We start from the raw sequence: 27959 nt of genomic DNA, 5'->3' as shown, positions 1-27959 counted from the left end.
TGGATGAGTGAAGTTATTGAAGGATAAGTTCACCCCAAAATAAAAAATTCAGGTATTATCCACTCACATCCATGCTGATGGAAAGTCAGGTATGTCCTTTGTAGCCTGCAAAACATTTCCGGAGCTTCACAGCTGAAGAGCAGTGCAGCGTTCTACGAAACAGCTGACGTAGATGGGGACTTGTTTTAAAATGTAAAAGACAACAAAAAAGAAAAAGGCTCCATACAACTTGTCCGGCATAATCCAAGTCTTTGGAAGCCCTTAGATCCTGAGTTGTTTGCAAAGCTGAGCTCATGCACCAGCTTCAGACGGGTAAATGACGGTTTTCTCAAATTTTACTTCAGTCATTTGAGAGAATCGCTTCAAGGCTCCAGAAATGTCTTGTGGACTACAAAACTTCACCTGACTTTCCATCGGAAAGGATGTGATTAGATAAAGACTGAATTTGTATTTTTGAGTGAACATCTCTGCTGTTTCTCACTGCCTTAATATCTACACAGACTGTGCTAAGGTCCAGACATATTCTCTGCATATTTTCACACATCTGACTAATTCCTCATGTCGCCCACTTCAATTTTTGATAACAAAATAGATTCAAATCTGCGTTTTATACATTGTGGATTTTCTCTGAATGAGGTCAGTCCTATTTACATAATATATGCATGGGAATTTATGGATGTGCATCCATTGTTCTTACATCTGTTTTCGTCCATATGTTAATATATAACTGCGTATTGAGGTCTCCAGCCTGTAAATGATAAACAATACAACATGTGGGATCTAGGTGCTGTATCGTAGGCAGCTTGACTTGTTTCTGATTCTTGAAGACGTTTCACCTCTCAACCAAGAGGACTTCCTCAGTTCTAAGTACCTGGAGGGGAATCGCAGGCTTTTAAACTCCATGTGGGAGTGTCCTTACAGAGTGTGGGAGTGTCCTTACAGAGTCGTGTGAGCTCTGAGTTTCAGCCATTAGGGCCACTTGACGATCGTTTACCCAACTGGCCTTCATGTGCCTTCTTTTTAAATGGGGATAAATAAAGTTATCCATCTATCTATCTATCTATCTATCTATCTATCTATCTATCATCTATCTATCTATCTATCTATCTATCTATCTATCTATCTATCTATCTATCCAAAATTTAGAAACATGTAGCATCACACCAAATATCTTTTCTGCTTTGGCTATTTATCTGCCAACAACCAAAAAGTTCAGAGATAAACAAACCTGTTGAGAATGACAGAAGCCGTGACGTATGAAAGATAGCTTTATTGCACAAGGTGTTAGAATGATCTTTTTAGTTTTTGCTTTCTTTTCATAGAAAATGTACTTTTGAACACAAGCAATTGCTATAACAAGCAACTCAAACAAATGTTTGGGATACCCTCAACATTTTTTTTGTTTGTTTTTGATTTTCATACATTTTTTCCTTCAGTTTTTCCCTTTTAGCAAGCATGCAATGATTCTTTTGAGGATGAACAAAATATAAAATAATGATAATAAAAAAAGTAAATAGGACAAATGACAACATCAAAAGACCTTTAGAAAAGAATAAAAATTCAACAAATTAGTATCAAAAACATAAAGGGAAAGAAAAATGTTTTTGCCCATTTCAGAAGTAAAATATTTTATTTTTGATACTATTTCAATTTTGAAATTGGGGCATTCAACCCTGATGTGTCCCCTGATTTATTCTGACGAAAATAGCTCTTCATACAAAACTGTGTTTATGTACAAGACTTAATCTATAAACAACACTGACAAAGGTAGAGATGATGGGTCTAGTATGTTTAGGGCGGTGAATTTTTTACTTTAATTTATCTGAACGGGGGGAAAAAGACGGGAGTCTGAATGCTTCAGGTTGACAGACCGACTCCAGTCCGGTATATACACAACAGTAGTTTGTGTGACCAAAAGAGCTACGAGTCCCTGATTTCGCTTGGCTGAACAGGTTTTAGCCACAGGCCACATACCTTAGTACTGTTTGGCCCCTGGAACCAAAATTTTGGAAAAAATAAAAACCCCAAAACAAATAAAAATGAATTTTATGAATCGAAAATCAACAGACCAACAGATACGCCCCTCCCCTAAACAAACAAACAAACAAACAAAATAACAAAGCAGATGGATAAACAAAGATAAAGCACAAAACACTGTCATGGAGATGCTTCGAGAAGACATCCCAGTAGGTTCTTGTGTGAATGTACATCAGAGCAACATGGAGGTGGAGAGAAAGAAAGCGGGACATGTACAGTACTTCAGACAGGGCAACAACAAAGATATCAATCGAGTGAACATCATATAATTATTATTTTTTTTTCAAAACTGAACTCCCTGACATATAACATCGCTCAACTTTATATTATTTTACTTCATTCACATCATGACTGGGATTTCCTTTCAGCTAGTTGTCCGTTTCTGTGACGAGCAAAGATCGGCTGAGTGACGCTGAGGCTGGCTGAAGAGTTGTTACTGTGTCTGTGACAGGAGCCTTGAGGATATCATATGTAACATTTCCGCATTCAAATGTCTATAAATGACTCGACTGTATATATTTTGTCAAATTGTGTAGTTACATACATCCTAAACCTTTCAAACAATGTTCAAACCCACTGATATTCTTAATTCTAATCAGGTAAAGGTGCATTTAATCTGGTCGACTGTCGCTATTTACTTCGAGTCAGAGCGCGACAGAGGAAGTCCACGAACGTGACTAATTGTAACGTGAATAAAACTTTAAAGGAGACCTATTGTGCTTTTCATTGTTTCCCTTCCTGTGTGTGTGTGTTTGTCACATGTCAAAGGTTTTCAAAATCAAAAGTCTGCACCGATGGGAGCTCTTCTCTCCAACAGCAAACTGAAGTGCCCAAAGCGCCTCGTCAGTAGTGCCCGCCTTCGATTCTGTCATTTCTATACATCGTACGCCATCACCACATGTATGGGTAAACCTGTTCTACTAGTAACCTGATGAACCTGAATATAAGCATAATATGTCTCCTTTAAAAATTCACCTCATCCACGATCGTTTCTGCCTGAGTCACGTGGATTTAGATTTAGATAGATAGAAGACCACAACTCCCATGATCCCACGCTGCCTACGTCTTCAGCTTTGCTTTGATTGAGAGACCCCCTCGCGGCGGAAATTACACACCGTACATTCAGTTCTACATGGTAACGGCCCTATATCCTCATGAGCAGGCTTAATATAACAGAAGGCTTTCTTGTCATGATTGTTCAACACTCGGCCACGTAGGCGCCGCTGTTATCTGTCCACCCAGCCAGCCCGAGTCGCAGCATATCTTGCTTTTTTATTCCATCTCAACACGGGGCTCGTAAAGGGCCAGCGAGACTCTCTCCTCTTAGTCGGTCTACACAGAGAAACATACAGAACATCCCGTATATATACTAAAACCTTTTACTTTCTTTAGTCCAACCTTTTGTTAAAATTTCTCTTCTTTTTAAATTTCATGATTGAGCGATTGTCTCGTTCGTAAATTTGACTTTAACATTAAATTGCTGTATATACTACTACACTATGGTAGTACATACAATTTATACTTTGTCATAATTTCACTTAAATGTCAATAATATACCTACATAGAAATATATATGTAAATTCTTTATAATACCAAATATTCTCTATTTGTAATCTGAGAAATTATAGCTGGTTCATTTGGGTTGTCATGATTTGATTGAAAAGTTCGACACTGTTCAGCTGGAGAGAGATGTGTGGAGAATATTCATGTGATATAAATTTTTATCCTTGGAAGTGGACCTGAATCATTTCTTCAGGAGTCGTCGTTAAGAGAGAATCTGCCAATAGCTATCTGGGACTTTAAGAGACACATAGAGGGTGAAAGATACAGTAAGAATAGGGGAACTTAACTCGAAGTCCTGCAAATTGACAATAATACTCAAACTATGGGGGGACGGTATGTGTGTGCGCATGAGAGACAGGATGGCCACACAGCTTCATATTGGCTATCGTAGTCTTCATCGTCATAAACACAGAGCTTTCAAGCTCCTCAATTATAGTCAGTATTTCCAAATGACCACAGAATCGCTTCCTGGTTTTTTTTTTTTGCTGTGCAAGTCCCGCGAGAAGTGAGCGGAGCTGAGCACCAGCCGGCTGGAACTGTTAGTCGGAGTTAGTAATTCTTTTATAGAGTCCCAGGTGAACATGAAAAGTAGGGTTAGCTGGGTCTCTGTCTGGGAGAACACCTATCCCGAGGAAAATTAGACAGAACGCGGGGCAGTTCACCATTAGTTGGGTTTAAAGAATGATGGTTGCATGCCCTTTCTGGCCCAGACTGAAGAGTACCAGAGTGGGGCTGGCTGAGGAGTGGGTCAGCAATGCAAGTCTGTGCAAGAGAGCGGGCTACACCAGCGTGTACGACTTGGAGTAGGCCCCCACGCTCTGTTTCTGCAGCCTCCCGAGTGCAGAGGAGCTGCTCTCGAGCAGCGAGTCTCTGGAGCCCCCCACCTTGTTACTGTTGGTGGGGTTGCTGCTCGTGCTGGAAGTGGAAGCTGTTGCTGCAGTGTTGGAGCTTGGCATGGTGAGAGTCCTTTGGGGCAAGGTGGCGGTACCCGAGCTCGCGCCCAAGCTGCCCAGCCCAGAGTGGCCCAGCGTCAGGGCCTGCTGCTTGGCAGGGTCTAGAGTCTTGTGACGGCCCTGGGTGTGATACGCCCGCTGCGTCAGGCTGCGGATCGAGGCTTCCCGCGGCGGCACAGCTGGGCACGGGTCATGCAGCTCCCCTTGCTTGCGGAAGAATGGGTCTGTCTTCATGTAGAGGGGTAGGTTGCAGAATTCACCTGAGAGATGCAAGACAAAAGAATTTTGAATTAAGGAGAGCATTTGAGTCATTTCAGCCGCTTAGATTCATTATTTCTTCATGGACATATGTTCCGACTTGGTGGTTTTTAATTGATATTTTTTTTTATGTATGTGGTCAGAAACTAAGCGTCGGAGTGATTGCTCAGACATATCATCCCAGAAAGATGACTCCTTACTTCCTTGTGGAGCTTTACTCATCCTAGCCAACTGTCTGAGGGTGAGTCATAGTGACAGTGTCTTAACCTTTTTATCTGCCAAACGATAATGACGAATGACGATGATGATGATGATGATGCAAAATCACGACAAAGCAGGTATTCTTCGTACTTACTTTTGTTAGCGCGGTGGGGAATGGGCACGGCCACATTTTTACCGCGGTCGTAGTCCTGCGGTTTGGGTGGTGAGGCAGTGAAGCGGCAGATGCCCGGCTCGGACGGCGTGCTGAGCGACGTCATGCTGTCCGCCGGGTCGTTGGTACCTGTGGTCATCTGGTCGGACGAGCTGTCAGAGATGAAACACTCGGTGATGGTGAACTTGGCGTGCTGAAGGTGCTCCTCCAGCTTGGCGTGCTCGTAGGCCCTGGCCAGCTCCTCGTAGGTGGAGGAGGCGCTCTCCGTCGACACCATGCTGTTGCGACCCTTATCTGGAAAAAACAAAGTGAATGACTCAGTCAGATAAGAGCTCATATGTGTCACATGGTTAGATATCTTACATTGGCTTCCAGGTGGTTTTCTTTGGGTTTTTTCTTATATTCAAATTTATATTCTTAACAAAGAATATTATGACTTACTTTCATAAAGCACTGCATCTTGGTGAAAAAAATGAAAATGAGAAAGAGTAGTATATAGAAGTGGACGGCTTGGACTGACTCACCTGTGTCCTGCGAGAGACTGGCGCTGTAGCTGTCGCTCTCGGTGGCGGTGATGCCGTGAGAGCCCATCGTGCGCCAGTCTGAGGTCAGAGTTCGCGCCGAGGCCGTCGATTGGCTCTGACTGGGCCGGCTCAGCGTCCACTGGCTGGAGTATCTGTTCCTGGAGCTGTGGGCCGACTTGATGCTCTTCCGGGACACGGGATCTGAAAAAGAGAGGTCACGGCGATCACAGAACGGCTCAGCAGTACAAACACTGTGTGTGTCCATGTATTGATCGTCGAGAAGACGGGTCTTTACCGTGTCACCGTGTTCATGGGTGAAGCGGATTTAGGTTGAAGAGCTTACAGCAAAAATGGTGATTTTAAGATAAAACAACTCACTCGTGCCCGGACGGATGTCTGACATGTCAATCAAAGGCCCCGAATTCTGGATGAGGGCCTGGTGGTGCAGAGACACGCCCGTGCAGAAGTTCTGCGGATTTACCGATTGGCTGAACTCCGTGTCTGTCACAGGGACCGCTGCCTTGTCCTCTCCTGGGGAAAGAGGTGAGCGAAAACAACAGTTACACAAAGAAAAATCATCAATTTTCTATTATTGGCTGCTAGATAAATTCTATTTGTGCTGTCGAGTGCAGCCACATGCCTATCTGTTTGATGCCTTCCTTGTCCTCGATGAGGAGCTGAACGCGCGGGATGTCGATGTGGAGCCTTGGTCCTTGAGGAGGGCCCTTCACTGGAGTGTCTATACTGCGATTGTTCTTGCTGCACACACACATGCAAACGGCACACACAGTCAGACTGCTGTCTCTTCTGAGGTTTCCCAAAAATGTACAAGTTTGTGAATTACATCTTCCTCCACACAGTCGTCATACGATCCGGCTTCTTACCTGATAAGCATCTCAGCGAGGCTCTTAGCATCTATAAGAAGACAATATCTTAATTAGATTATAGTTGGCTGTGAAGATAATCGTTTGAACGTGTCAGGCTGTTGCGTTAATCCATTACACACAATAACACAGCTCTCCCTCTGAACTCTCACTTTCTTTCTCTCACCTCTAAGTCGTTTAAGCCTCTTCTCCTTGCGCTTCTTGCGGATAATGAAGAGCAAAGCGACGCCAAGAGTAACCAGGATGACGGGAGAGCCGATGGAGAACAGCTTTTTCACGTCGTCCCCTTCCCCGCGAGCCGATTTAATGGGAGGGATTGTGCCTGAGGAGAGATTGGAGGAAGGAACGGAGGACATATTTAAGACAGACAACTTAGAGACGCAGATGGCAGACAATGAAATGCAGAAAATGCAGGATGCACTTACTGCCATCGTAGTCGGTGGTCGCAAACTGGGAGCTCTGGTTGCCGCAGCCGGCGCTGTTGCAGGCCTTCATTTTGAGCTCGTACCAGGTGGCCTCACGCAGCTCGCTGAGGAAGAGCTGTGTGGTGGAATTGGCCTTGAGGCTCTGCCAGGCCCAGGTACCTTTGGGCCTGAAGTCCAGCATCATGTCAGTGATGGGGCAGCCGCCGCTGGTCCAGCCCTGCAGGTTGAGGCCTGCGTGAGTGGAGTTAATGTGGGTGAGCAGCGGCTGGTCCTTGTTGAACACTGGCTCTGGAGAGAAGAGCGGCACGGAGCGACAGGAAGTCAGAATGATAATGGTGACGCCAACGCAGCAATCGAACATGTATATCTGGATTTTTGTGATCTGTTGACGACTTAAAATGGGGCGAGCGGCTCCATAAGAGCTATGTGTTTTGATTTATTGAATCTGAAATGAGAAATTCTATCCTTTTAATTTCTTTTGAGTTATAGCCTTTCAATTCCCTTCCACTCATCTACACGGCACTCTGAGCCCCTCACCTCTTCCGTGTGTCTTCGCCTCAATGATCTCGCTGATGCGCCCCGAGCCCACGCTGTTCTTGGCGGCCAGCTTGACCTTGTACCAGGTCCCACAGCGCAGATTGTCCAACCTGAACGATCGTTCACTGGAGCTGATGAACACGTCCCTCCACTCCTCCGTGTTGTCCACTGAATACTGCAGCACAAACCCTGCAGAATCGATCAGCACATTTTTTTTTAAGTCAAACACAAGTAATTTACAAAATCTTCATGTCCAAGAGATGTAACGCTGAGGAGGATCCCTGCTGCTGCTGCTGCTGCTACATCAGTTGGACACCAGGGGGCAACGGTGAGCTACAAACGGATCTGGTTTGACTACTTCTCACACAGAAACATTGTTTACACAGTTGTGTGCAGCATAGAAAAAAAAAAAACTGACACAGAATCAGCTATCTGCAAAGGTGGGCAGATGATTCTATCTGGTCAGGAGCATACCTCTGATGGAGCTTCCGCCGTTGTCGCCGGGGATCCAAGCCAGGGTGATGGAGGAGGTGGAGGTGGTGGAGACGGTCAGACGAGGCTGATCTGGAGGAACTGCGAGTGCACACGGAGACAGTCACTCAACAACAGAGCGGAAACATCCCAATGCAAACACCTCCTCCACAGCTGCACTCCACTCAAAAACACCTTCTGTTTCTTCTCACCTTGCACCACAAGATTGACTATGATGGTGTCAAAGCCCAGGGTGTTTGTGGCCGTACAGGTGTAGTACCCAGAATCCTCTGCTTTGACGGAACGCAGCACCAGTGTGCCGTTGGACAGGATCTGCTTCTGGCTGTCAGCTGTCACAGGGATGGCGGTGTCCTCACTGACAAAGCACAGGCAGGTTACAGATGTTAATCTCGTTCCAGAGAAAGTGATTTTTTTTTTGCTCTCACGAGCAGCAGTATCCGTCCGGGTGAGTCATGACTCTGACATATAAGCGGTATGTGATGAGCTCTGACCTGTCTTTGGTCCATTTAATTGTGGGGGCGGGTTCTCCCACGGAACTGCAGGGCAGACGCACTTCCTTCATCCAGGGTGTGGTCACCGTGCCCCCGAAGGACAGGATCTTAGCCGGGACTGCACACAGAGACAACTTGATTAAATTGGATTCCCTGACAAAAAGATGATTATAGATACACCAAGACAAATTGTCGAACTCTCCGCTGTTCATTGAATGAGTTGCCAAAGGGGGGGAAAGGCCTTTACTCTCTGCTGAGGGAATAAAAAGCTGTAGCGTAGTGTTTTAGTGTGGCCCCTCCTCTAACCTCTTAGCTTCAGTCTATCTTTTCTCCATAGATCCTCCCCTCTATTGATTCCCGCCTGCTACCTCTCTCCCCAAGGGTCATTTTACTGGATAGGCCCTGTTCATCACCACATAATTAACAACAGCATTTCTTGCAACACAGCCGCTACTCAATCGATACTACGGCTGTCAATCAATAACGGGGAGCGCAGACGGGGCGAGGAGGAGGGAGAGCAGTGAAAGCGATTGGCGCGCGGACAGATCGCGTTGCCGTTTCATAGCCATCTCTGGAGCGTTCTCCCTTATAACCTTTACAGAAATCCCTTTACCCTTCTCCTCCACTACAGGCCCGCCTGGAGGACCCACCTTTCCCAGCAGGCTCCACTGTGACCTTTGAGCTGATGTTGCCTCTGCCCGCAGTTGTCACAGCTGCAGCCCAGATGTGGTATTGTTTGCCACGGGAGAGGTGCGTGATGCGGTAGAAGAGCATCTCCGGGTTGGCCTCATACTCGCTGGGTGCCTGCGACAAGAGGGCACGCAATGTCAGGTTAGCTCGCTGTGATAACACGCTGACACGACAGGCTTGGTGGCAGGTCAGAAACCGCGCCAGACTAAGTGTTACAGGGAGTATGTAAATGTGCAATCGAGAGACGGCAATCAGTCTCATTTTAAAGTTTAATTTTTTTTCTTGGAGAGCTTGAAGAGAGAATTCTGTCTACAGGCGTTTTTTTTTTTTGTTTTTTTTTGCAGCAGACATTTTAACTTGTCATACCAGGACAAAGTACAGGCGTCACCATTCACCTCACCATTGCTCGTTGCTTGTTTTACAGTCTTCTCCTATTTGTACTTCTGTTACCAAAATCTGTACACACTAATCATCTTGTGTCGCCTATCCTCCTCCAGGCGCACGTGGAGGTGAGGAGGTCATGTGGCAACGACTCGGCCTGCTCACTCTTCACATCCGTTTTTTTAATATCTTACTTGGATCAGATATTTTGTCATTGCGATCTGCATGCTGTGATTCTGTTGGTCTCTCCTGTACACACGATATCTAGTTTGTGTCTGAGGGATCCTTCCTCTGTGGCTCTTAAAGAGAAATCTTTCCTCAACACAAATTGAGGGTCACTGTACAGAATGTAAAGCCCACTGAGGCAATGTGATCTGTGATGTTTGGCCAGTGGCGGTTCTAGACCAGTTTTAATAGGGGGGCCAGGTTGGGGCCGGTTTTTTTGTTAGGGGGCACATACAACCCGGCAAAAAGGACAAATCCCTCATTCAGACAAAGCAGTGTTTACAATTTCAGCAATTTTGATTGGGTAGTAAACTGCTGAGACACTTTATTTCTGCCTTTCCCTTCAGAACAAAATCATTGCAAGAAATCTGTCATGGTGTTATTAATGCAGACTCCCTGTCAGGGGGGCCACAGGGGGGTCCAGACCCAGAGTTACGGGGGCACTGGCCACTGGCCACTGTTGGCCCCCCCCCTAGAAGCGCCCCTGTGTTTGGCTATATAAGTATAATTGGCCTGATTCGACTAACAATGGCTTTGTTTTCTACTGTCGTCCCAGTATGTCATAACAGTGTGACAGTGGGCCAGCGTGCACAACATCAGGAACCTGAAACCTGAAGCAGCTAAATGGAACCCAGCCGTCGTATTTATTATTCACACCTGTGTTTTTGAACCCCTCTGACAAGTCAAAATGTCTTCTTTAAAAATAAAACAAAAAACGCCTACAGCAAGAGGATTGTTTGATTGTTTTCTTTTTTTGGGGGGGAAATTGTTCAGAAACATCTTGGTGTCTGTTTTTTTTTTTTTTACATATTTTTTAATTGACCTTGAGATTCCTGCATGTTATATTGCATTGTCTTGTTTTCTATTCATGCATAATGTCTCATCCAAATACTTTTCTTTCTCTTTTTTTTTTTTGCCTTTTTTAGTTTTGGCCTTGTGATCATTGATATCAAACATTTATCCATATACACATTAAAGTCGTTAAAGAATTAATTTTGGCTGTTTTTGGTTGACATCAATCATTGAATATGTGATACAGGGCTGCAGGATATGGTAACCAAATGAATAAATAAATAAAATAAATCATATTGCGATTACGAGCTGATTCATGATGAGTGAGACCGATCGTGCATCATATCTTTCATTTTCAGTAAAAAATAAACACAAATCATGATGATGTTACATTTCATCAGATCTGCGCCAAATTATCATGTTTTCTTACATCTGAAGAACAAGATCTGTAGGACAGAGCATCTATTCAATAATAATGCTGTCACAAATTTTACCTTTATCTTCTTGCGATATTGCACTTGACATATTGCAATTTTCAGTATTTTTGATTAACTGAGCAGCCCTTGTGTGATATGCATTCATATTCTTTTGTAGCTTTATCGCTTAATTTGAATTCAAGCATGCAGATGTGTTTCTACTTCGTTTGTATCTGCTGGTTGTTGCGGTGTGGACAGTGTGGTTGATACCGGAGGCCTCTCTCAGCTATGACTGACCTCTCTACGAACTCCACTGCTATGTTCATGTAGGTTTTCCTGTGAACCCATCAAGAAAACCTTGATCAGTAGAATTTTCACTTCATTGACAGAAACAATGATAAAGGAATTTGTCATTTTTTTGTCATTTTGATGGCAGTGATGGATTTTTTTTTTATCCACTGAGAAATATTTTAAGTGAGTGAAGGCCTCTTTCACCACACAGTACAAATGAATGTAGCAAAAGTGTTTCAAACTGTTACAAATGAGCATCAAGCCCTTATGTATAAAAAAAAAAAGACAAAAATAAGTCAGATTAAAAAAATGCATTCAGAGTGAGTCAATTTTTTCAACCAGATAATTTATTCACCGGGCTGAGAAATATCACATTTTAGGCCTCAATACTGGATTAAATGTTCCTGTGGATATATATATATATATATGTATATATTTTTTTTACGACAACCTATCTTTGACAAGATATTCACTCAAGCACCTGCAGGCACACAAACACACACACACATGCCAACGCGCCAACCAAAAAAACACAGCTTCCCTCTCGAGTCGATCCTCCGTTCTATCTCTTTAATCTGTTCATCTCTCAGTGTTCATCTTCAGTTCCTCCACCATTCGCTTCCCCCTCTTTTCCCTCTATCCCTCTCTGTCTAGCTCAGTGAAGAGGAGAGGATGGAGGGACAGAGGGAGGGAGGTGTGTGTGTGTGTGTGTGTGTGTGTGTGTGTGTGTGTGTGTGTGTGTGTGTAAAGGGGGTGCGTTCGAAAATTCCTCCAGCATAGCGGTGGTGTTGTGGTGATCCAGGGAGTGATACAGGGAGATAATGAAAAGACGGACAAAAGCACTCTCATCTCGATGTGACTGATACCCTCCTCTGCTCCTCCCTTCTTCCCAGCCTGCCTCTCCTCCCTCTCTCCCCCCTCTTTCCTCCCCCCCTTTATCTCTCTCTTTTCCCCTCATTTCCCCCTCGGTCTCTCCCTACCTTCTATCCTCGTTCTCTCTCTCTCTCTCAACCTCCTTTCCCCCCCTCCCTTCCTCCCTTTTTTCTCTCCCACTCCCCTCCCTGCCCGTGCTCATTTACATGGCACTCATGCACAGAGAGGGGAGGAGTATTTGTGAATAATAAGAAAGTGAGATTTCGAGCTTGATATCAGGTTTCACCGCGCGCCGGGTGTTTGTGTGCACACGATCTAACTGCAACCCGAGATGCCGCACATGCACGTATAAATAGAAAAATGTTGAAATGTAATGTTTCTGTGTGTGTGTGTCTGTGTGTGTGTGTGTTTCTTATGCGGCAGTGTGCATGTGTGAGCTTGTTCTCTGCTTCATTTGCATATCTACGTCTCATCACGTTGCCAAGACAACCTCATCTGTTCATCTGGGAGGGCAGGAAATAAAGCGGTGGTGCAAATGCGGTGAAAGAGAGACGCGCGCAAAAAGACACACACGCACGCGCGCACACAACACACACACACCCACACACACACACACACACACACACACTTAAGGGGCCAATTAATAATAGTGGTTACAAATTAATTATTTCAATTGGTAGATGTTTATCAAATTCACAAATTCCTCGCCTCTCAATCAGCTGGAACAGTTTTTTGCGACTGGACTTACCGGCTGTCCAGACCCCGGACTGGAGCAGTAGATGGTGTACTTGCGGATGACGCCGTTTGGTTTGTGGGGGGGCAACCAGGACACGACCACGCTGCTCGGAGAGGAAGGGACCGCCTTGATGCCAGCCGGCGGACCGGGAACTGTGGGGAAACACATAGGGAACATCAGGGCGCGCGTATACAGTCGACGCCTCCGTGCGCGTTTAGCATGCTGGGTGTTGGACGCCTATTAAAGTGAGCAGGCTTGTTTGCAGATTGCTCGTCTTATCCCGCGCTAAGCCGCTCCGGGAGGACTTGGAAGAGGTCCCTTTGGGGTGGACGCTGGTGACATATGTTCAGTCAGACATAGGTCAGCAGTTCTGACTTTGTGACACACAGCATTCTCTTAACTCTCAGACCCACAAACAGATTAGACGCTAGTGTCTGATCCTCCGCCGGCCACTTCAGCTTGACACTGGACACCACTTAATGCTCTCATTAGCATCTAAAGGCGCAAGAGGGGTTTAAAATGGATGCGCGCCGTGCAAAAAAAACCCCACATCAGGACACTGGATGCTGTGAAAGCTGGACAATGATGCTTTTGTGACACTGGCCTTACTGTATGGGGTTCACAGTGTCAGGCCTATTCAATCCTGTCCATAAATATAACTCGTGTTTGACAGTGGGCCTCATATGGGGTCTACAGAAGGCGCTAAACTAAATCCAACCCCCAATTCCTCTTTCTCTTTCATGTGAGGCCCCCCTGATCCAGTCATTCAGCCCCTCAGACTTCTTCATCCCGCGCGTTACATGAGCACGGATAAAAACAACCCGAAAAAGGATAGACGCGCCGAGGGAGGTTTTAAAAGAGGGAGGCGGGGGATGAAAGAATGGCGAGAATGATAGGTGCAGTTCCCGGGGGAGCGATGATGCCGGGGAGGGACGACATTATCATAACTGGACCGGCATGTCAAAGTAGGAGTGGTAGCGGGAGGGAGTGGAGGGGGGGGGAGGTGGGGAGGTGGTTAAGTCCCATCTGGTGCCCAAAATCTGCCCAGGACTCCAGACAGACAGCCAGCCCGGCCCGTGTGATGATGAGGAGGCGAGGGAACAATGGTGCTGAGTGAACATCCCCACTTAAACGAAGACATTATCCGGTGCCAATCAGGACGTGTCACGGTAGAGGGCTCGTACACTCAAACAAACACAAGTCGGGCGCTTTAATTCGGCTCAGACATTACATTTCCATTATGTCCATATAAAGGCTGTGTGATCACCGTTCTATCTTTCCATCTTCAACCTCCAGGCCCCTCCTCCTCCCCCCTCCTCTATAAAGAGACATGGATCCGGCTGTAATCCCGCCCTCAATGGTGTAAGCACAAAATTAATTCTCTCTAATCCAAGAGGAGTTAATCCCTCCGCCTATGGCAAGAGGTCTGGCGGAGGGGATGCAGGCTCGGGCTGATGGCTGACTCCTGGATGCTATATGCTCCCAGAGAGCACCCCTCCTCTCCCCCCAGCGTCTCCCTCAGCCCTGAGCTGTGGGCCCAAAGCCTCTTAATTCTCATTAGCACTGCTAATGGAGCTTTCCAGCATAAATGAGCTTTTGTCATGGGTTTGCGATAAAGCCCAGCACTGTTTTTTTTCGTATATCACCTTCCCATCTTCCTTCCCCTTTTACCCCAAACACTGTGCAAGCATTTCCTCTATTTTTATTTGAACGTGTGAAAAAAAATGTACAAACAAACATGTTAAAGGCTGACATCTTTCATTTTGAGCTCCAGTTTGTGTGTCTACTCACGGTCCTCGCGCGTTTGAATGTACAGGACGTTGCTGCGGACTCCGTCTCCGGCCTGTGTGTAGGCCAGCACTTGGACGCTGTAGTTGGTGAACTTCTCCAGCCCTCGCAGCTCCACCTGTTCACGTGTGGTGGTGATATTCTGCATCTCTCCCCATTCTGGAGGAGGAGGAGGAGGACAGGAGGGGGAAACTTTATTTAAACAGTTCTCTACCTAATCTGGTGGACATGCAGCACATACTATGTTTCCTACAAAAAGACATTTATACACCACTAACTTGCCTTGCTAAATATGTTTTGCAGGAAATATGATTACTGCCTAAAATACAAGGCAGCAACTGTAGGGTGGACATTGTGGCGGATGGGTGGTTAAAGAAAGCAGAAAATGTTTATGCAGAGACTGGGATTTGCAACTTTTTACTGCAAATAAACACAAAAAAAGATTTTTATTTTTTTTTTACCAGTAATAATGAAAAATGTTCTGCCAGTCTAAAAACAATTGCCTATAACTCACTGAAATGCTACTTTCTTTGTGACTGTGTCTTCTGTTAGAGGCGTTAGATGTAAGAATTTTGGGATGAAACCTCTCAAAAATGAGTAAACTAAAATTGTCAACAGATTGTGAATGTTACTTTGTGATGTCTATGATTAGCGATATCAACAGGCCTCAGCATGCCAACCAGCTAGCTCCGGTCCATCCTGGCCCAAAGCTCCTCAGTCCGGACCACTAGATGCATGGCTAAACGAGCTAACTAGCTAATGGCGGCTACAGTTACTCCGGTGATACGCCGCTCCATTTGTTAGGTGGCCTTTTTTTTTTACGTATAGCATCTTTAAGTGTAATGTGACAAATATACCAAAGGCTACTGAAGCACTTGGCCATAGTGAAGAAAAGTTTGTGAAAAAATCAGCACATCCTGGCTCTACAGTCTGTTACACTGTTTTTTTATCTGCCTTTTTATCTCTTTTTTTAATGCCGTTATCTGCACATTAGTTCCCACAAAACATATTTGCCAATGCACATTTAGGAAACAGGGTAGAACAGACATAGGAGCACAAACACATTGAACTACCGCACTGCAATCTCACCAACCATCAGAACTGACGCCGTTGAGACTCTAAGACACAAAGGGAAGAAAAAGGGGCAAACCGACAAATCCAAAGACGCACAGGAACAGGAAGTGCTTCATGAGAAATGTGCAGACACACTAGCACGTTCTGACTCCAAACACAGACGAAGAGACTGGTGGGTAGGTGGGTGGGAGGGTTTTTTGGTTGGTGAAGTTTAGAATGAGATAGGTGATAATTACTCTGCATTGGCCACTGGGCCTGGCCCCCACAGCACCCACCTCCGTCAGGGAAGAGGGACCAAAACACAACCCGGTAGCCTTTCAGCACACCGTGCAGTGTCAGCCGTGGAGGCTCTGCCCACGTGATCACCGCCTCGTCCGACGTCACGGAGATGGCGCGCACGTTCTGCGGAGGCTCGCTGGGCACTGGAGAGAAGCGGAGGGCAAGCGTTAGTTAATATGAGCATTGAGGTCTGTTTTAATGATTTCTACTTGTCAGAAACCCTCAGTTACGGCTGTCGCTAAGAAGACATGACTGATCTGGCATGGCAGGCTAAGGCTTTAATAATTAATGACTACTCAACACCAACAACACACAGGCAATCTCTGCTGAAACAAATCAGTCAAACAAGCTCAAATTAGCTCTCAATAGCTCCTTGTTCAGCGCTGGCTTTTAGAGCACGGAGGAGAGACGGAGAGGAGGCGTAGAGGGGAGGAAGAGCACGGAGAGAGAGCACCATGAATGGTAAAGCAGCTACACCTTAAGGGGTTAAAATGCAGATGAAGAGGGGCGGGTTGAGCGGAGATGTGGAGGACCAAAATCTGAGACTAGGCCATGTTCATCTTTTAAGGTAAACGCAGTTGCAGGACAATTACAACCACTATTACTGTTGATAAGGGTGCCCGTCATCACCGTCCATATAAGAAATGACAAGGACGTAAAACAGACAGAGGACGGACGAGGAGGAAGAGCGGGGAGCCAATGGGAGGAAGAGGAAGATAAAGGAGAGGAAGAGAAAAAGGAGGCAGAGTGAGCAGACGTTCGGAGAGTAATGGGGTTCCTTGTTCCTCTCTCGCTCTCTACCAGCCTAATGAGGGTGCTAATTAAAGTGGAAAGAAGAATGGGGGGGATGTGCTGCAAATTCATTTCAACAATTTTTTTTTTTCATAAGCATGTGTGTGTGTGTGTCTATTTGTCTGTCTGCCACCATGTTGTTGCATTTAAATCTATTGTCTATTATTTTTTCCAACTCAAAGATTTATGGATCCTTTCATTTCCGTCTCCCCTCCTTCATGTCCTGCCACGCTCTCTCAATTGTGTCTACACTCCTTTTTCTTTCATCTTGTCAGCTACTTTTTTTTTTTTTTTTTTTTTTTTTCTTTGCTCCATCCCTCTCTCCCAGCTCTCCTACCGTCTTCCAATGTGGTGGCGTTGATCTCAGTACTGGATGGACCCGTCCCGGCTCTGTTGAAGGCCTGGACCACCACCCCGTACTGGGCAAACTTCTTCAGGTTGTCCAGGGTGTACACTTCACTGTCCCCGGTAGCTTTCATCTCCACTATGCTGTACTGGCCGTTGCTGCCCGGGCCGTTCTCCCTGTAACCGATCTGGTAGCCTCGGATGACTCCGTTCTGCAGCTCCTTCTTAGGAGCCTGAAAGAAACGTGGTGAGAGGGATTCATGTCAAAAATCTACAAGAATTATCTGCAGAACGTGTTTTAACATTGTGATGTCTATGTACTGTGTTGTTGGGATATCTGCTGAAGGTAGCAGCTTGTTCCAGTTCAAACCTCATGATGTGTTAGTGGTGTGAACACTAACAATCACCTGGTTCCCCAGCGCCCAGTCTGGACTGCTAGCTGCACGGCTAACTGAGCTAACGTGTTGATGAAAGGTCATGGTAATTTTCTAAGTGCTGTATCGTAGGCAACTGGACTTGTTTCAGTTTTCTTGAAGGAGCGAAGTGTGAGATATGGCCAGCACTTAGAATAACTGAGCCAACACACAAAGTTAGCTAGCAGCAGTTAGCAGTTACTCTTGTGATATACTGCATCTTTTTGTTTTGAGTATGAATTTGACAGGTGACTAATTCCCACATATTGCACATTTAAAATCACTGTGAAACGTTGCAACTGAGCGATTTGGAACTTGGCAGTAATGTCACAATACACTGGAAAATACTAACTATAAATTAGCTTATGGCTAACTCTGAGAGTATGTGCAATGTCCTGTCAAGAAAACAGACAAATAAAAAAATAAATAGTTTCGGAGTCTTTGGTTTCGTTTCATTACTTTGTTGGGTTATTTGAAGAACAGCCTCAACTTTTTTTTAGCAGTTTGTGTATGTGATTGTCTCTCATTGGGCGCTAACAACGGTAAAAATATAAACATTTGCATCGGTAATCCGAAATTCTTGCTCAAGAATATAAATATTAATCATCTGACTTGTCACAATTCTATGTAGGTATTAATGAATTAAATGTTTATGCTTATCTACAAGTAATATGCAGTTAAAGACATAAATGACACAAGTATTAGCATTTAAATTAACTGTTGTGCAGATGGAGGTGTATGCTCGCAGGGTATTATACAGTGATTCGCTCTGGATCGCTACTAATCGTAATTAAGCGCTGTATAATAACAAGCGTACCCTCCAAGTAACACGTATGCTCTGAGATGTCATCGGTTGGAGGATTACATCCATCGGCGGCCCGTCAGGCGCTGTTGGTGGAAGATGTCAAATAAACTGTTAGTGTCAATATTCACAGTCGTCGTTCATGAACAAAAAAAAACGCAGAGAAAGACAAAGAGAAGAAGAAGTGAGACATCTAGGAGAAAACAATCACTTACGCGCTTCCTCTGTGCTGATTGTGAGCTCTTTGCTCGGAAGGCTGCGGCCGATCTTGTTGTAGGAGTACATGCGGATGCTGTAAACGCAGGCCGGGTGCAGCTCCACAATGTTGGCCTGATTGTTGGTGGGTGAGATGTTCCTGGTCGTGTACATGTGATCCCAGGAGTCTGTGGAATATAGAAAGAGTTTAGATCTTTAAGACGTGGATCCTGAAAGATGTCAGAGGCATATTTAAATCAAGGGCGCCCACCTGACTTGTTCTTGTACTCGATGTCGTAGCTGGTGATGATGCTGTTTCCATCGAACCTCTGGATCCAGCGCAGGTTCATGCTCCTGTCCTTCACCTCCCTCACTTCCAGTTCAGGGGGATCTGGTGGTTCTGTGTGTGTGACGGAGAGAAATATCGTCTCAGATTGAGATTTGAGTCTACAGCATTCTTCCACACATAAGTACAGTGTCGGACCTGATGTTCCCGTAAATTAAAGAAGTGCGTGAGACGTGCAGCATGTGGTAGACGTACCTTGCACAGTGAGTTGGATGAGGCCTCGACCCTCTCCGTAGGAGTTGATTGCATGGCAGGAGAAGAAGACAGAATCGCCTCGCTCGGCCGGGTTCAGCTGTGAGCATCGACGCAAACAAAACAAAGTCAGAATGCGCAACAGAATATACAGAAAAAGCCCATCAGGCAGCAGACCTAACACTCATAAAATCTTCTGTTATACTACAATTAAACCATTAATGAGTTTAAGAATCATGAATGTTTGAAGCGAGATAATTACATATTTTTCGTTCATCTCATTTAATAAATCATTGACATTTTGCTAAATTCACTTTGATGGAAACGCTCATGTCTGTACACAAAATACGAACACTAGATGCGCTAAATATGGCGTTGTGTTCTGTTATCTGACCTTAAGGGTTGAGATGACCTCGTCCCCCTTCTTGTTGATGGTGATGGAGTAGCGGGGGTTCCTCTCAGCGTCAATGACGGTGTCCCCTCTCTCCCAGCGGATGATGATGGGCTGCTCGCCCCTCGCCGTGCAGTTCAGCTCCTTGGTCTGGCCCTTCCTCGCCATGGTGGTGTTGGGGTGGCTGGTGATCATGGCGGGAACTGAGCGGAAACACAGACACATGTCAGTGTGACGAATAGTATTATAGGGAGTAATGAGACGAGGGAGCGGGGATGTGGTATTGGAAAACCGAGGATATATTACAGATGTATAGACGTCTCTATTTCTGCACTTCGTTCTCCATTTTCATTTCACGCTTCAAGCCCCACCGGCCCTCTTACTCTCCCTCCTTCCTGCCTGCCTTCTTCGTCTTCTTCCCCCGATTCTTTTCCACCTCCTTTCCTCAGACATAGATTATTGATTGAAGGGGTTCCTGCGGTTTTGTTTTCATCACTAATTCATCAGCCCCTTTCCCCACCAAACATTCAAGAGCCCACAGACTGGCAGCCGGAACGCATCGATCAATAGCAAAGATACCCCCAGTTAAGGAAGGGGCAGGACGGAGACAATGTTTTTGTTAGGTTCAGCACAGGCCGCACTAGCCTGGGGCTAAAAGTGCACCTTAGAGGAGTTGATTCCCCTCAAACAGCTAAGGCTTGTCTCTGTATACAGTGGATGTACAATCCGGGAGACGTGGTTATGAAAGGAAGATAAAGGGAGTATGATTGACACTTACTCTTGACAGTGAGGATCATGCTTTTACTGATGTCTGAGCCCACTCCGTTGGAGGCCTGACAGAGGTAGTACCCTCTGTCGTCCTCGAGCACGTGCCGGATGAGCAGAGAGCCGTTTGACATGATCTGGATTCGGCCAGTTAGAGGGACTGGGTGGTACTGCTGAGGGTTTCCTACACCTGCACCACAACACAAAGTAAAAGCATGGTTATTTTTTTTCGTGACATGATCTCGTGCTGCAGATATAGCCGGGTTGATGCGCGGCTTTTACCTTTGGCGTGTTTCCACATGACTTTGGGAGGCGGGTAACCCTCCACGGAGCAGTTGAGAACTCCAGCTTTGCCGTAGATACAGTCCTGATTGTTGGGCTGCACCACGAAGCGTGGAGGCACTGAAGAGCAGAAAAGATGTGATTAACCTAAATGGGAGGCTAAAAGAAAGAGTAAAAGGCAGAACATGGGAGTGTTCCTAAAATAACATGTGCAATTCTAAACTCCCTCTGCACATTAGATATCACATCTGATCTGACCTAATTCATCATCACGCCACCCTCCCTTCGCTCAGTCCCCTCACCAGTAACAATCAACTGTCTCTCCCAGCTGACGGTGGCGGCGGCGTTGCTGGCGATGCAGGTGTAGTTCCCGTTGTGCTTCAGTGTCACCTTGGAGATTTGCAGGGAGCTCATGAACTCTTTGGTCTCTATTGCGACGCCAGAGGCGGAGCCTGGCACGATGAGCTGGCCGTCTTTGTGCCAGGTGATGCGTATGGGCATGTCCCCAGATGACACCACGCAGGCGATGTACATGAGCTTCCCCACTGAGGTAGAGGGGATATCGAAGGGCTGGATGAGGGGTGGCACTGGCGGAGGGAGGAAGAGAGCGCAGAGTTAGTGGAATAAAGGCAGCGATAGACATGGAAAAGAGTGGCAGCGTGGCCATCTGGAGCAATGCTGAGAGAGAGAGAAGGTCATTGGCCAGTGGGTCCCACTTCTCTCCCCCCCTTCAGCCCCCATCTCCTGCAGCCCATAATAGCTGCTCTGGTTAGAGTCCAATTGGCAGGAGGAAGTCATTCCGTTGCCATAGTAATGGAGGTTGGGGTGGGGGTACTACAGCTGAGACATCTGGGGGATTTAATCTAGGCTTCATTATTATTCATCTAATTAAATCAGAGACACACTCACACGCAGGCACATGCACACACCCTTAAACACCTCTGCAGCTGCCCTGCTACCATCATTACCCCACTCACAGAGTCAACAAAATGCAGAGACACACTGAAACATAAATCTGTCCTCAAACACCAGCTACGTCCGTCATGAAGCATCACTTTAATCTGCACTGCACAACTCTGAACACTGGCGATGGGAGTGACGAGGTATTCTGATATCTAGAAATCTAATTTGCTAACAATCAAACAAACGATCCTTTTTAAAAGGCACCAAAAGAATCAGTGCTGCTTATTTAAGCTCTATTTCGGCAGATTGCTTTCTGATTATCGTTTAAACAACTTGGGGGAAACGGATTGAAGCCACGGCGCTTCCTGATCAGCTAGATCACTAGCCTCACCGCCTGATTTGAGATGGGTTCATTATCACCTGAAAACATTGCCCACTGCGGCTTTGTATCTTCTCTCCGCGCTCACCTTTGACAGTGACATGAACAGTCTGGTTGATCGACACCTGCGGTTGGATCAGAACGCTACACAAGTAGGTGCCCTCGTCCGCGCCCTTCTGCACGTCCGTCAGCCTCAGGGTGCCGTTCTCGAACACCACTTGACGATGATTATCGGGCAGCTGCATGCCGTCCTTCAGCCACTTGATGGAGTAGTACGGGTAGCCAATCACGCGGCACGTTATGTAGGTGTTCCTGCCTGCCACTGCGGTGATGTCCCTCATGGGTCTGATTCGGGGTGGACCTGAAGACACAGGGAAGAGAGGGAGGGGATGGAGGGAGGAGACAGAGAGAGAGAGAGAGAGAGAGACACACACACACACAGAGGTCGGAGAGAGAGGCAGATGAGGTGAGGGAGGTCATGGCAGAGTAAGGGAGCAGCCACGGAGACAGGAGGTGAAGAGATAAAGGTTGAGGGATAGAGTGATTGGGGCAAGTTGACAGGTGGACAGGGAGGTTAGTTATGCTCCCTTTACTTAAATCTGAGTGAGGATATTGTTGATTTTGGTCTAATCTGTGTAGCTAAGTGATTCCTGATTATCTAAATTATCCTCGGATAGATAGACAGATAGACAAATAGACAGATAGATAGATAGATAGATAGATAGATAGATAGATAGATAGATAGATAGATAGACATATAGACATATAGATAGATAGATAGATAGATAGATAGATAGATAGATAGATAGATAGATAGATGTAACTGTGTGTGAAATGCAAAGTGATCTAAGCCTCTCTTTAGCCCTTTAGTGTGTTCATATGGAGTCAGGTGTAGAGTGCATTTATATTGAAAAGCAGACAGGCACCTCTTACGTTTATGCGCGCTTGGTACTCGGCGCTACCGGCCGAGTTGCGTGCGACGCAACGATACACTCCTCCGTCCCGAATCTGCGGGCTGCTGACGTTGACGTGTGACACGGTCAGGCCGTCCGACAGGGTGTACTGGCTGGTCTTGTAGGTGGAGTCGCGCACCACGGGTTCGTCGTCCAGCGTCCAGGTGATGGAGGGGGGCGGGGCTCCTTTGGCTGCACACATGAGGGAGAAAGGCTCGCCGGGGTTCACCACCCGCTCGCTGAAGGAAGACACGATACGAGGAGTACCATCTGAGGGGGAACAAGAGAGAGGGACACAAAGACCAAGGATTACCTCTTATTTTCTTTTAAAACGCTGTATTAAAAAAAATGCCTTTCGCTTCCTTATCTAAACATAATTTGCACTTGTGTATATCTGTGGCAACCTGTCCACGTACCCTCTAGCAGAATAATGGAAAAGTCCTGAGCAGTGTGGCCCTTTCGGGAGGCGAAGCACTGGTAGGCCCCGGAGTGGAACTTCTGTGCCGCGGTGATCTGCAGCGTGTCGTTGTGTTGTCCCTGGATGGAGATGTGCTGGTCGGGGACGATTGGCTCCGTGTTGCTGTACCAGGTGATGGTGTATTCCGGGGAGCCCTCCACAGTGCAGGTGAAGAACAGTGTGCTGCTGATGCCAGTTTTCAGATTCTTAGGGGATAAGGTCACTCGTAGTGGATCTGAGGGGAAGGGCGAAGGTTGTTTGTTAGAACACAAATAGATTTAAAAAAAAAACAATAAAACCTCCAATTGATACATTTTCTGTCGTTGAGTTTTCATGTTACACTTAAAAGCAATTTATACCCTTAAATAGTTGAATAAATAAATGAAATCATCATGTTAAATTGCCTTCTTAATTTTTGATTTGGTATTACTCGATATCCTCGATTTCATGACAAAAGCGAAGATTTTAGAAGATTTTCGGGCACAACTTTGCAGTAAATCCTTCCGTTTATTCTTTGTTAGTGGTTAATGTATTGGTGGTTAGTATCTCAGATATTAAGGATTCACAAAATAGTGATTATCTATGAGATAAAAAATACAATCTGTGTCGCCAGATTCACGAGTTAATATCAAAAACAAGTGTGAGTGACAATATTTGAACCAGAGGTCAGAGCTGGGGAGGATGAGGTGTATCCTTATTGGATCTAACTAAATCATACCCTGCTTTATCATCAATTTGACTCCAAATGGGACAATAATTTACAAAATGAACATCATGCTGTACTGAAGAAGATTTAAAACTAGAAATTGGGACCATAAACTCATTAGGAAACCGTAAGAACTAGGGTAATTTTCTCATGAGCAATCAGACTTCTTTTTTGAACCACCTGGCAATTACAAAATGCATAATTTTCACATTTTAGACCCGTTAATTTCACCCATGTTTTACATTTAGTGATTTACACATCATATAAGTTTAATAATAATTAACAATGAATCAATCATTTGAAAAAAACTAACAAATTCTTAATATTTTCTTAATATGTCTTAGTCAAGTGTCAAGTGATACCAGTTTTTTTAATCTCCTAAGTGTCTCTAAAATCATTCTGCTGCAGTCAAAACGTGACACACAGATTCACGGCTACAGTCTGCAGAGACGGAGGGAGAAGAGAGGCAGAGAGCACAATCAGCAGTGGTGACTCAATCAGTTCGACGCACTCATTAAAAAAGCAGCTGGAGATATCTCTTCACATCTCCGTCCACTTGTGTGCGTACAGTGTGTCCGTACGCTTTTGTGTGCGCGCGGCAGACAGTGTGTACGTACGTGTGTGTGCGCGAAAATGTCAGTGAGCAATAAGGCAGCTGGTGGTGTGTGCTGGGGGGCATCTCTGTGCCTCCCAACCCTCCCTCCCCCCTCCTCACCCTGTCAGAGTCACAGAGTGTGCTGCCATGATGTGCCCACTGGCAAAGCCTACCGCCTCTCTATTCTCCCCCTGTGTCTCGCCTTCTCCCCGCTCTTTGTTTCTTTGTACACTTTACACAATGTGCGCTTATCGCTGCCCCTCGTATTATCTTGTTATTACATTGTAGATAATGTCATTCCAGCACTGTCTGGGTGTCGGATCGTCCCCCGCGTGACCCCTCGTGTTTATCTCTGTCGTCCTCGCCCTCCGTCTCTCTCTGACGGTGAATTGTGCTGGCAGCTGTGTTACGGATTCAGTCTCAGTGAATTATTGCCCTGTCTCCCTTTTTGAGACCTGATGTGACAGGGCATCATACAGCTCACACACATGTTTGCTACAGACACACTCTAGGCACGACTTATATGTGTGAGGAGCTTGTGAACGTTTCCGTCTGCCAGGCTGAGTCACAGGGAAGACAGCGTGGGAGTCTGTCAGGTCGGTTAAGAGTGTGTGTGTGTGTGTCTGTGTGTGTGTGTGTGTGTGTGTGTGTGTGTGTGTATGGGCGCACACACCTATAACGTGAAGCTGTCCAGACACCTCCTTTGAGCCAAAACTGTTGGTGACCTCGCACGCGTAGCTGCCGCTGTCTTCCTGCCTCAGGTCGCTGATGGTCAGCCCTGTCAAACGCCGTGTCCAGCGGGCATCTGAGGGCAGCGGGCGACCATCTTTCAGCCAGCGCACGGTGGGGCTGGGGTAACCTCCCGCTATGCAAGGGAGCTCGATACTCTGGCCTGCATACACCTCCCCCGCTTGGAAACTGTCCAGGATGGTAGGTGAGGACTCGTTGGGGTCTGGAGGTCAGAGACAAGGTTTTTTTTTTTTTATCGTTCAGACAAAGATAAATATCAGACTAACATGAGTAAACTGACAACAGCAAGCTGCTCACCCATTACAGAGAGCCTGGCTCCGTTGCTTTGGCGCGTCTCGCCACTGTACTTATGTTTGGTGATGCACCGGTATGTGGAGAGGGCGTCCTCCTTCTGAACGTCAGAGATGTAAAGAGCCCCGAAGGAGGTCAGCGAGAACCTGTTGCCTGAAAAAGACACATTCAATAACGACTTTCATTAATTTCCCCAAAGGAAAACCGCTGACAGACAGAAACACCTGGTAAAAAAAAAAAAAAAAAAAAAAACATACACTCGTTCTGGTACAAACCCATTGTGCTCATCGCGAAACCGTATTGCGCGGGGAACAAACAGCTGCCCGAACAGTTGGCGCTACCTGCCTTGATAATGTTGCTTCCCCAAAACCTGGCACTCTTTCAAGGCCTGGAGGACACTCAGCGGTCACTTACACCACCCATCGACGGAGTGGAGACAGATTTACTGTCCGTTTGCACACAACGTTAAACTCTTATGCGCCACACTTTCATCACCAAACTACCTAAAAGTTCTTCCTTTAAGTGTGGTAACAAAAACGGAAGGCCAAAAGATCGAGCGTGTCTCTTATGTGATGGGCCTGTTGATTGCAGGCAGAGAGGGTGCAGAGGGGGGAGAGAAGTCGGGGGATTCTCTGATACTGCATGGTAGACACACACACACACACACACACACACACACACACGCACTTTCTGCTTGTATTTGTTTTTGTATTTTCTGGAATCTTGTGGAGCTGATTTACAAATGTAACGACAGCTATTTGCCCCTCGTGAGGTATGAACGTCTATAAGTGAATGTATCTCATAAATCGAGGGGGAACTTACATTGTAGAAGGATCAGTGTGGAGGATTTAGAGACACTGCAACCAACTGAATACCCCTCGTTTCATAAAAACACCCGCTCTAAAGTCAGTGCTTTGTTTGTCCTTACTGGGATTATCTGATGGTAAAGAAAACACAATATGGGCATTTTAAAGGATAAGTTCACCCAAAAAAAGTGAAAATTCAGCTATCATCTACTCGCCCACATGCAGATAGAAAGTCAGGTGAAATAATGTATTTTTCAAATCAATTTGGGATCTCGGGGGGGCTTCCACATTAAGCCAAACAAGCTGTATTAAGCTATTTTCTGCTGTTTCTTAAGTTTTAAAACAAGTCTCAATCTATCAGTTGTGTGGGAGAATGCTCCAACGCTTTACGTTATTTAACACTTCTGCTGTGAAGCTGCAGGAATGTTTTGTTGACTTTGAAAACTTCATTTGACTTTCCATCACCACGGGGTGTGAGCATATAATGACTGAATCATCATTTATAGGTGAACTTAACCTTTAACAACTTTCTGGAACACAGAGGATCTCCATATTTGGGCGTGCTAGTGGTTGTAATTAAAAGCCCGTAGCCAATTAAATGATCACACGTTTTGTCAAACTGGCCTTTTCTGCCAAGTAATTGTCTCGCAGCTTCCTGTTAGAGGAAGATATTTAAAATGGCTGTCGTTACACACCAACTATCACCTGCTTCTTTAAGTAGCCGCGGCCAGAAGTTGGATCGGCTGTGTTCAGGCGCCCCCTGCGCGTTTTCAGCATCAGTGTTTTATCTACAAGCTCGGTGTTTGTCGAGGGTCTCGCTGCGGGGTTGAACAGGAACACTGAAAGTAGCAGTTATGGACCGTGCATGTGTTTGCATGGAATATACCGCATGACCCGAGGGGAGGCACAGGCTGCAATTTCACAGCAGCCTTTGTTTGCCCCCCAGAATGAAGCCTTACAGGATAATGAGCACTTTAAGACTGCTACTCCCACAACACTGACAACTCGCCTGTCACAACACTCTGACATAGGCAGGGAGAGAGAGAGAGAGAGAGAGAGAGGGAGAGAGGGAGAGTCAGCTGGATCTGTCAAAGCCACACTTTCCGTCTCCAGCGGGGGGGGGGGAAGAGACGAAATTCATCCCGTCTGCAGCGACGCGTCTGAAACAACACTGATCACATGACGCACCTCGCATTATTCCCCTCGCTATCGCTCCATCTTAACCAAGCGGCTCGTGCTCGATCAGTCTATCGGTCTATCTCAGGTCGACTCTCTTCATCTCTTTGTGTGAACCCTCTTATCGTCTATCTCTCTCTCACGCGCCCTTTTCCGCCCTCTCTCCCTCTATCTCACTCTCAGTCTCTAAGCAGAGTGGCAGACAGAGTAAAATATTAATTACTAAATCACTGTGCTCCCTCAGCTTTTATTCATGCTGACTTGACTAGATAACGAGAAACAGAGCCGATGTGCGGTACACACACACATGCAGACACACACACACAGCTGCAGCAAAA

The 27959-nt window shown here is 45.9% G+C and overlaps 1 protein-coding gene across 5 annotated transcripts in view; it reads right to left on the bottom strand.

The window, feature by feature from the left end:
• Positions 1 to 1250: 1250 nt before the first annotated feature.
• Positions 1251 to 27959, bottom strand: part of LOC115594209 (Down syndrome cell adhesion molecule-like protein 1 homolog) — a 56737-nt gene continuing 30028 nt past the window's right edge. Inside the window, exons 4-34 of one of the 5 annotated variants that reach the window (XM_030438096.1) lie at positions 25646 to 25792; positions 25272 to 25550; positions 23257 to 23532; positions 22814 to 23110; positions 21976 to 22248; positions 20908 to 21192; positions 20606 to 20725; positions 20337 to 20513; positions 19562 to 19761; positions 19171 to 19267; positions 18901 to 19029; positions 18650 to 18817; positions 18450 to 18520; positions 17212 to 17452; positions 16040 to 16225; positions 14733 to 14888; positions 12954 to 13093; positions 11339 to 11377; positions 9188 to 9341; positions 8538 to 8655; positions 8238 to 8401; positions 8029 to 8127; positions 7555 to 7743; positions 7018 to 7305; positions 6759 to 6914; positions 6593 to 6623; positions 6349 to 6467; positions 6087 to 6239; positions 5709 to 5909; positions 5167 to 5478; positions 1251 to 4813 (exon numbers count right to left, since the gene is read on the bottom strand). In XM_030438096.1, the coding sequence (XP_030293956.1) occupies positions 4380 to 4813; positions 5167 to 5478; positions 5709 to 5909; positions 6087 to 6239; positions 6349 to 6467; positions 6593 to 6623; positions 6759 to 6914; positions 7018 to 7305; positions 7555 to 7743; positions 8029 to 8127; positions 8238 to 8401; positions 8538 to 8655; positions 9188 to 9341; positions 11339 to 11377; positions 12954 to 13093; positions 14733 to 14888; positions 16040 to 16225; positions 17212 to 17452; positions 18450 to 18520; positions 18650 to 18817; positions 18901 to 19029; positions 19171 to 19267; positions 19562 to 19761; positions 20337 to 20513; positions 20606 to 20725; positions 20908 to 21192; positions 21976 to 22248; positions 22814 to 23110; positions 23257 to 23532; positions 25272 to 25550; positions 25646 to 25792 (5699 nt within the window). In that variant the 3' untranslated portion in view covers positions 1251 to 4379. Of the gene's footprint in view, positions 4814 to 5166; positions 5479 to 5708; positions 5910 to 6086; positions 6240 to 6348; positions 6468 to 6592; positions 6624 to 6758; positions 6915 to 7017; positions 7306 to 7554; positions 7744 to 8028; positions 8128 to 8237; positions 8402 to 8537; positions 8656 to 9187; positions 9342 to 11338; positions 11378 to 12953; positions 13094 to 14732; positions 14889 to 16039; positions 16226 to 17211; positions 17453 to 18449; positions 18521 to 18649; positions 18818 to 18900; positions 19030 to 19170; positions 19268 to 19561; positions 19762 to 20336; positions 20514 to 20605; positions 20726 to 20907; positions 21193 to 21975; positions 22249 to 22813; positions 23111 to 23256; positions 23533 to 25271; positions 25551 to 25645; positions 25793 to 27959 lie in introns of those variants that run through there. The other 4 variants (XM_030438097.1, XM_030438101.1, XM_030438099.1 and 1 more) reach the window with 4 other exon arrangements.

This window comes from Sparus aurata, chromosome 13, assembly GCF_900880675.1.
Source record: "Sparus aurata chromosome 13, fSpaAur1.1, whole genome shotgun sequence".
Classification (NCBI taxonomy): Eukaryota; Metazoa; Chordata; class Actinopteri; order Spariformes; family Sparidae; genus Sparus; species Sparus aurata.
Note: the sequence above shows the minus strand (reverse complement) of the source record. Positions and strands in the feature narration are given on the sequence as shown.